The sequence below is a fragment of the Oryza glaberrima genome, chromosome 4, assembly GCF_000147395.1.
Source record: "Oryza glaberrima chromosome 4, OglaRS2, whole genome shotgun sequence".
NCBI lineage: Eukaryota > Viridiplantae > Streptophyta > Magnoliopsida > Poales > Poaceae > Oryza > Oryza glaberrima.
The window spans coordinates 22,184,482-22,194,524 of record NC_068329.1 but is presented as its reverse complement, the minus strand read 5'-3'; the positions used below and the strand labels follow the sequence as shown (position 1 = coordinate 22,194,524).

General features: G+C 48.6%; 1 protein-coding gene across 1 annotated transcript; it reads left to right on the top strand.

Annotated features, from left to right (window-relative positions):
- The first annotated feature begins 237 nt into the window (after nucleotides 1–237).
- Nucleotides 238–7,976, top strand: LOC127770354 (probable leucine-rich repeat receptor-like protein kinase At5g63930). The gene is given in 4 exon segments (XM_052296020.1): nucleotides 238–778; nucleotides 1,456–4,468; nucleotides 4,640–5,073; nucleotides 5,812–7,976. Coding segments are annotated over 3 exon segments (4,890 nt in total). The 5' UTR covers nucleotides 238–778; nucleotides 1,456–1,536; the 3' UTR covers nucleotides 7,336–7,976.
- Nucleotides 7,977–10,043: the final 2,067 nt, after the last annotated feature.

The window sequence follows — 10,043 nt, the reverse complement described above, 5'->3', positions numbered from 1 at the left end:
CTAAAACTGAATGTAATACATTCTATTATAATAAATTTAGAGATATATCCAGATTCGTAGTAATAAAACATATTATCCAGTACTAGTTGATATTTTATGGGATGGAGATAATACTTTCTTTGTCTGAAGCAATCTGGGCAATGAATCACGGGGTCATATTCTCTCCTAGTATAATAAATCTGTGCAATCTTTTCATTCGTTGTACTGGAAGGTTTAGTTTTTTTTAACAGTGGGGTACAACACAAGGTCACAAACACTCTGTTTAAGCAAAACCCAACATTAATGCAGGTAGATATGAACAGGAGAGAAAATTAAGAAGGGGGAGGGGAGGAAAAAAACAAGGGGAGCTAAAACTTAAAAGTGCTTGGTGGGGCCGGCCGGATTAGGACGAAAAGCAAAGCAGAGAGAAAGCAAGTGTAAGAGAGGAAAGGAGGCTAGATCGAGGGAGAGAGGGACCGCCCGCGATCGCTACGCCTCGCAAGAGCTTGAAAGCGTGCTTGCCTGCCATTTCCAGCTTCCATTTCCTCCCCCTTCCATCTCCATCTCCATCTCCCACCTCCGCCACCTCTTCTCCCCCCTCCCTCCACGGCGAGCCACGACGAGGTTTCTTCTCTCTTCCTCGCCCATTCCTCCTCCTAATACTACCACTACTAGCTCCCGCCGGTGGACGCGCCCGGCCCGACCTCGCCGTCGCAACGGTGCTCCAGCGTGCCAGCCGACAGCGGCGACCCATCCGCGGCGGCGGCGGCGGCGGCGAGAGAGCACGCGTCGGTGAGCGGTGAGTTCGCGCGCGCATACCTTGCATTACCGTGCTCCCCGGTGGGTGTGCTCCGCGCTGTTGCAGTGCGGCATGGCTTGGCTTCTGCAACCGCGGAGCTCGCGTCGCGTCGGGAAAGACTCGGTTCTTCTCTTCTTCTTCTTCTTCTTCTTCTTCTTATTCTTTTTCTCTCTCTCCCCGATCTGCTTCCGGTGGGTGGTGCGCGGCGGTGTGTTCCTGGGACCCGCCGGGGATGATGGGGTGGGGGCTCCCGTGATTCGGGGGGGAGGAGGTGGGGTTTCCCTGGGCGCTAAAATCCCTTCACTGCTGGGAAATGGTGGGTGTGATTGGGTGGCCGCCCGCTCCTGTTCAGATTCTTGATGAGCTGAAGCCCAGCCCGGGTACCATTCCTGGTCAGAGGGATCGGATTCTTGCTGTTTTTGGCCGTGCTTCTTGATTCGGATGGCCTCAATTCGGTCCCAGCTTTGGATGATTCTCTGACCTTCGGGGGGGTTTAGATTAGATGAGTTCAGATGGATTTGTGCTGCCTTGTTTTTTAGTGTCCAGACAATGCAAAAGTAGTTCCTTGTTAGCTTGCAGACAGTTCCTGGTCCTAAGAATCTTTTTTCCAATCCAAAAGCTGATCTTTTCATGTCTCTTGCTGCATGTTCTAAACTCCTCTTTGCATCCTATTCCAGGTCGTAGAGATGCGGCAGCGCACGAGGTCGTAGGGAGGGGGGGTTCGGCTCTGGTTCCACTGCGACCATTGTGAAGGGAAGATGGGCTCTGCGGCGGCGGCTCGCACGCCCTGGGCTCTGCAGCTCGGCGTGGCGCTGGCCTTCCTGCTGGCCACTACCTGCCATGGCCTGAACCATGAAGGCTGGCTTCTCCTGACGCTGAGGAAGCAGATAGTTGACACCTTCCACCACCTTGACGACTGGAACCCCGAGGATCCATCGCCGTGCGGGTGGAAGGGCGTCAACTGCTCGTCGGGGTCTACGCCGGCGGTGGTGTCCCTCAACCTCAGCAACATGAACCTGTCGGGCACCGTCGACCCGAGCATTGGTGGCCTGGCTGAGCTGACTAACCTTGATCTGTCATTCAATGGGTTTTCTGGCACTATCCCTGCAGAGATTGGGAATTGCTCGAAGTTGACGGGGCTCAACTTGAACAACAACCAGTTCCAGGGCACAATCCCCGCTGAGCTCGGGAAGCTGGCTATGATGATCACATTCAACCTGTGCAACAACAAGCTCTTTGGTGCAATACCTGATGAGATTGGTAATATGGCATCACTCGAGGACCTGGTAGGGTACAGCAATAATCTCTCTGGCTCTATACCTCATACTATTGGTAGGCTTAAGAACCTGAAAACCGTCCGGTTAGGTCAGAATGCAATATCTGGTAACATTCCTGTCGAGATAGGTGAATGCCTCAACCTGGTGGTGTTTGGTCTTGCACAAAACAAGTTAGGAGGGCCATTGCCTAAGGAGATTGGGAAACTGACAAATATGACAGACTTAATATTGTGGGGAAATCAGCTTTCTAGTGTGATTCCCCCAGAGATTGGAAACTGCATAAATCTTAGGACAATTGCCCTTTATGACAATAATCTGGTTGGGCCTATTCCTGCAACAATCGGGAACATCCAGAACCTTCAGAGGTTATACCTCTACAGGAATTTATTAAATGGTACGATTCCGTTAGAAATTGGCAATCTTTCTCTTGCAGAGGAGATTGACTTTTCAGAGAATGTTTTAACTGGAGGGGTACCAAAGGAATTTGGCAAGATACCACGATTGTATTTACTCTATCTCTTCCAAAACCAACTCACTGGCCCTATTCCTACCGAGTTGTGTGTATTGAGGAATTTGAGTAAGCTTGATCTTTCGATCAATACACTCAGTGGCCCAATTCCAGCCTGTTTTCAGTACATGAGCAGACTAATCCAATTGCAACTATTCAACAATATGCTGTCAGGTGACATACCTCCAAGATTTGGTATCTATAGCCGGCTTTGGGTGGTGGATTTCTCAAATAATAATATAACCGGGCAGATACCTCGAGATCTTTGCAGGCAGTCGAACCTTATTTTGTTGAATTTGGGGGCTAACAAGCTGATTGGGAACATCCCCCATGGAATCACCAGTTGTAAATCCTTGGTGCAGCTTCGTCTCGCTGATAACAGTCTGACAGGAAGCTTCCCAACTGATCTCTGCAATCTGGTGAATTTGACAACAATTGAGCTGGGTCGAAACAAGTTCAATGGTCCTATTCCTCCTCAGATAGGCAATTGCAAGTCTCTCCAAAGGCTTGACCTAACAAATAACTATTTCACATCAGAGTTGCCTCAAGAAATAGGTAATCTGTCAAAGCTCGTCGTCTTCAATATATCATCCAATAGACTAGGCGGAAGCATACCATTAGAAATTTTCAATTGCACTATGTTGCAACGCCTAGATCTCAGCCAAAATAGCTTCGAAGGTTCATTGCCAAATGAAGTTGGCAGCCTGCCTCAGCTGGAGCTGCTATCATTTGCTGACAATAGGCTCTCTGGAGAGATACCACCTATTCTTGGTAAACTTTCACATTTGACAGCTCTACAGATTGGTGGCAATCAATTCTCTGGTGGAATACCGAAGGAGCTTGGACTACTCTCAAGTTTGCAGATCGCCATGAATTTGAGTTATAACAATCTCTCTGGCAACATACCATCAGAGCTTGGTAATCTTGCATTATTGGAAAATTTGTTTCTCAATAATAACAAGCTGACAGGTGAAATCCCAGATACCTTTGCAAATCTGTCTAGTTTGCTTGAGTTCAATGTCTCCTACAATAATCTCACCGGCGCTCTCCCCACTATACCACTTTTTGATAACATGGCGTCAACCAGCTTTCTTGGAAACAAAGGACTATGTGGCGGACAACTTGGCAAATGTGGGTCTGAGTCAGTATCTTCTTCCCAGTCATCCAATTCAGGCAGCCCCCCTTTGGGCAAGGTCATAGCAATTGTTGCTGCTGTTATTGGAGGAATTTCACTTATTCTTATCGTTATAATTGTGTATCATATGAGAAAACCACTAGAAACAGTAGCTCCTTTGCAAGACAAGCAAATATTTTCTGCTGGGTCTAACATGCAGGTTTCTACCAAGGATGCATATACATTTCAGGAATTGGTTTCTGCCACAAATAATTTTGACGAGAGTTGTGTTATTGGAAGAGGTGCATGTGGAACAGTGTACAGAGCCATCTTGAAAGCTGGACAGACAATTGCTGTAAAGAAGTTGGCTTCTAACAGAGAGGGAAGCAACACAGACAATAGTTTTCGTGCAGAGATCCTTACTCTAGGAAAGATAAGGCATCGTAATATTGTGAAGTTATATGGGTTCATCTATCACCAGGGTTCCAACCTTCTGTTGTATGAATACATGCCAAGAGGAAGCCTTGGGGAGTTACTTCATGGGCAATCTTCGTCTTCACTTGATTGGGAGACACGCTTCATGATAGCCCTAGGATCAGCTGAAGGGCTATCTTACTTGCATCACGATTGCAAACCTCGCATCATCCACCGAGATATAAAATCAAATAACATTTTACTTGATGAGAACTTTGAAGCTCATGTTGGTGACTTTGGATTGGCAAAGGTGATAGACATGCCATACTCAAAATCAATGTCTGCAATTGCTGGTTCATATGGATATATAGCACCTGGTGAGTCTTCTACTGTTACTTTGCATACTTATTCCTGTTATAGCTCTTATCTCTTTTACTTGAAATTGCTTGTAAAATCCTAGGCTACTATACCACTTGATTGCTTTATACTAGCAGAAAGTACATGTGATTGTTTCCTACAAAGTACTAACCTAGTTCTCCTTTGATCAGAATATGCATACACCATGAAGGTTACTGAAAAAAGTGACATATACAGTTACGGCGTCGTACTGCTGGAGCTGCTAACCGGACGTGCCCCTGTACAACCATTAGAACTGGGAGGTGATCTGGTAACATGGGTAAAGAATTACATCAGGGACAATTCTTTGGGTCCAGGGATTCTTGATAAGAATCTGAATTTGGAAGACAAAACGTCTGTCGATCATATGATTGAGGTCTTGAAAATTGCATTGCTATGTACTAGTATGTCTCCATATGACAGACCACCGATGCGGAATGTTGTAGTTATGTTAAGTGAGTCTAGAGATAGGGCCAGGATGAGCTCTTCATCCTCGCCTGCTTCTGATCATTCTTCAAAGAAGGATAACTTATGATGTATTTATATATGTTCTAGTCAGGGCAATGCCCTTTTGCTCCCTCTCTCTGTTTACTTATGTAGGAATTTTTTGGGAGTTTGCATTCATTCTTTATGTCATATTTCTAGGGAGATAAATAAAACTGACTCATATAAATGCCATTCTGTACATCCAGTGTCTCAGCATATCCTTCAGAACAACGAAGAATTTCCGGTAGAGCCGCAGAGTTCTTCATGGGCGGGATGGCAGTTCTTACTTCTAGAGTTTTTTTATCTGACTTTGATGTGGGTTTTTCTAGTTCCTTCTTCGAGTTCATTGCCCAGTTGTTGTAAATAATAGTCGATAGACCAAATACCTGTTAATAGTGTTCCCGTTTGGAAAGCTCTGATTATCTCCATCTACGGTTCTGCTTCAAGCAATTCAGCTAGTATCTCCATCCCTTCCTAAAGTTCGCCTTTGATATAATCATATAATCACTGATATTACTCATGTGGTATTAGTACTACCGGGGGCCAGAGTACATATAGGAGTACCAGCAGAATGCAGTGGAGAACTGCAGACATTGCATCGATCGGTACCAATGTGCCATCCCTTCGTCTTTCTTTACTCCTTTTGATAATCTGATGAAGCTCTGCTGCTCAAACCTGGACCTGTTTGATCATGGCGTCAGTGCACAGTTCAGTTGGACGAAATTGAAGAATTGGAGAAAGGAAGCGGTCACATCTCGGTATCTCACCCGGTGAGTGGAGGGCGCCTTTCCAGCCATTCAGCGCATCAGCGTTTTGTTTTTCAGTGGCAGCGCGGGAGCCGCATCACTCTCAGCGTCCACTTCCACCGAAGTACCGAACACCCCGTCCCCATCATCACCTCACCATGGCGGCAGAGGGAGAGGAGGCGAGGAGCCCGCACGTCGTGCTCTTCCCCTTCCTCGCGGACGGCCACATCCCGGCCTTCCTCCGCCTCGCCGGCCACCTCCAGACGCTCCGCCCGGGCCTCGCCGTCACGCTCGTCTCCACCCCACGCCTCCTCGGCTCCCTCTCCCTCCCGGCCACCTCCCCTCCGATCCGGCTCCACGCGCTCCCCTTCGCGCCCGCTGACCACGGTCTGCCCGACGGCGCCGAGTCCCTCGCCGACCTCCACGTCCACCAGTTCATCACCCTCTTCCGGGCCTCCGAGTCCCTCCGCCCGGCCTTCGATGGCTTCGTCGCTGGCATCCGGCCCCCCGTCTGCGTCATCGCCGACTCCTTCTTCGCGTGGACGGCCGACGTCGCGCGCGCGCGGGGCGCGTCCCACGCCGTGTTCCTCCCCGGAGGCGCCTTCGGCCACGCCGCCTTCTTCTCCGTATGGGAGCACCTCCCGCACACCCTCACGGCCGGCGGCGACGAGTTCCCGCTGCTGCCCGACTTCCCCGACGTCGTCCTCCACCGCACCCAGATCCCGCAGTACATGCTCGCCGCGACGGGGGCGGACCCCTGGACGGCCTTCTTCCGGCGGGTCATCCCATGCTGCCGCAAGACCGACGCCGTGCTCGTCAACACCGTCCAGGAACTGGAGACCTCCGGGCTAGACATGCTCAGAGCGAGCTTCGGCGTCCAGACATGGGCGATCGGGCCGATCCTCGCGGCGCCGGATCCTTCGAAATCGCAGGACGACGACGACACCAGCATCATCCGGTGGCTGGACGCGCACCCGCGGCGCTCGGTGCTGTACATCTCGTTCGGGTCGCAGAACAGCATCAGCATCCGTCAGATGGCGGAGCTGGCGCTGGGGCTGGAGGCGAGCGGGCGGCCGTTTGTCTGGGCCGTCCGGCCGCCGGTGGGGTTCGACCCCAAGGACGGATTCGATCCCGGGTGGCTCCCCGACGGATTCGAGGACCGGATGGCGCGCGCAGGCAGGGGGCTGGTGGTGCGCGAGTGGGCGCCGCAGGCGCGGATCCTGGCGCACCCGTCCACGGGCGCGTTCCTGACCCACTGCGGGTGGAACTCCATCCTCGAGAGCCTCCGCCACGGCGTGCCGCTGCTCGGGTGGCCGGTGGGGGCCGAGCAGTTCTTCAACGCGATGGTGGTGGTGGAGTGGGGGGTGTGCGTGGAGGTGGCGCGCGGGAACCTGGAGAGCTCGGCGGTGGAGAGTGGGGAGGTGGCCGAGGCCGTGGGGGCGGTGATGGGGGAGACGGAGAAGGGCGAGGCGATGAGGAGGAAGGCGGGGGAGATCGCGCGCGCGATGGCGGCGGCGTGGGAGGGGCCGGCCGGGTCGTCGGCGGCGAGCTTGGAACGGTTTCTCAGATGCGTTGAGGCATCGGCGCTCCGAGATTCGTGCTTGGGTGCTTCGTGATTGGTGCAGCGCGAAAACCACCCGTGTCAATGTTGATGTGAATTCTCTTTCTAATTTCTGATTTCTCTCGGTTTAGATATTCTGTTAGACGTGTATATTTATCTCGGTTTGGACGTAGTATGTTCATAGTAAGAATCACAACTCAAGGGGAAGATTTTGTGGTGTTAGAGTAGGGGAAAGAACAAAATTGTCACTAAAGAAAAATAACCCATGTTAGAAAATGCAAGATACTGTCACCCAATCCCTACCATCCGGGGCGAGATCCCCTCTCCGGCACCTATGCCCAGCGGAGAAGACTTGGACCGACACGGCGGGGAAGAAGGATCAACGCGGAGCAACAAGTCGGAGGGCAAGATGCAGGTAAGCACTAAAACAGTCCCATATCGGCTAGGGTGTGCCGTAGGACCACAGTAAAATTAGGTGGACTTGCGCTGCGAGGACAAAGGAAGTCGCAGCCGAAGGAGATGGGAAGCGCCATCATTGCATTGATGGAAGACATGGAGCTTCCGCCTCCATCACCGTTGATAGAGGATGAGGCAGTGTCGATGCCATTGTTGTCGAGTAAGACCACCACCGACCACCATTGCCGCCAAGTGCAAGGGAGGATAGGGGAGGAAGTGTCCTTCTTGTTGCTCATGTTCGACAAATTTGAAACCCCAAGATCCTCGGCTATTGGATTTGGCATTGATCGAGCTTGGCGTCATCATCTCCAGGTGAGAGAACCAACACATATAACCATCTTCATCCCTTATTCTCTTCCCCTCTAAGCTCTGGTCTGATACTCAATAGGTACCAGGTCTAGTACTGATAGGTACCACGCCTAGTACCATCGGGTATCAACCAGGTACGTGGTCCCAGCAGGCATCAGCTAATACTAACGAGGTATAGGTTGGTGACTGGTACCTACGGGTATCAGATCAATCTGATACTTGATCGGTATCATCCCATTTAGACGGGATCCCGTGGTATATTAGCTCAGATTTTATAACAGGGAGTATTATCTTCGTCCAAAAAACATAAGAAGTTTTAAAATTATACACGATTGCTAAGTAAGTTGGTAGAATTAAATAGAAGAATGTTGTGATTGATTAGAAAGATGAGGTATGTGGAAATTTGAATGGTGTTGTGATCAGTTAAAAATAGAATGTGGATGAATATGTAGTTATACTTGATACAAATTTTAAAGATTAAAAGTTGTTATATTTTGGGTGGATGAAGTACTATATTTTTTTACTACTAAATAAGTTTCATGAATATCACTGTTCAAACATGTTAGGTTTAATTAAACAGTTAGAGCAATTACTGTAATTAGCTGATCCCAGTGAGCCTTAAGGTTGTTGGACTTTGGCAGCCCATCTTAACTGTAGAAAACATGCCGAATTCGCAGGCCCTTCCTAACACTGGATGAATCGTACGTGAAGCCTTGTTCATCTAAATGGAAACCAATCGTTCTGAAGAAAAAAGATCAACACTGGAAGTCAGAGTTATAAAACCAATCCTGAAATCCAGAGTTATACCGTACTATCCTGGAATGAAACCTTTGTTTCCATCCCAGAAAGCCCACTTCCTTTTATCCTCGGTCATTGTTCCCGTGAAGATTTTGCTGTTACTTTGCAGACTGCGTAGCAGCAAATAGCTATGTGAGAAGTACCGGTAACTCCTTGCGATTCGATCAGTTGGAGAACGATCTCATGGGATACGGTGATTGACCACCCAAATTCCCACCAATCGATCAACCTTCCGTCGACGCTTAAGAGAAAGGATAATAGTATAACTCAACTTCTACTATTAGCTCATCTTAAAGTTAACATATATAATAAAATTAGCTATAAGGTTGGCTATAATTTTCTTCTCCTCTCGCTATCTCTCACTTATACATTTAATGTATTTGTCTTAGATATTGTGTTAAGCTAGCTCTTGCATGAGAGCCACCCCCTTGATTTTTTGTTACCTCTCTCCTCCACATAAGCTTACAGTAAGCTTATAGCTCACTATTATACTTTCTCTAAACGGTTAAACCCAACGAATCCTCAGTTTCCGTGACAGAAACATCAACCATATTGCGATCTGATCATCGGTTGGTATCCATCACACCCTTAGAGCGAGTACAATAGCAGACTACAAGTTAGCTGTAAGCACATGTGGAGGAGAGAAGAAAATATAGAAGAAAAACGGACTACAGATTTGTAACCAGCTACCACGTGGACTCCAATACGTTGTGTGTATATGAGAGGTGGAACCATATATTAATGGTGTAGTATATGCTTATAGGTACTATTACGTGAATGAGCTATTAGATTGGCTATAGATGAATTACAGCTAGTAGTTGGCTATACTTGTGTTCGGATGCCCCTTTTCCTAACCCATCTCCTTCGTTTTCCGCGCGCACGCTTTTCAAACCACTAAACGGTGCGTTTTTTTGCAAAAATTTTATATACAAAAGTTGCTTTATAAAATCAAATTAATCCATTTTTAAGAAAAAATAGCTAATAGAGTATTTAATTAATCACGCGCTAATGGACCGCTCCAGTTGGAAACCAGGTATAGCTAACACACCCACCTGACCACCTCGGCTGAAGAAAGAAAAGAACCGGGTTCCTTCGGAATCTCGATTCTTTGAGTGAAATGTTTCGGCAGACTGCAGCAATAATTACAATAATACAGTTGCGATCTGATAATTAGCATGTCGAAAGGCAGTTAGTTCACGG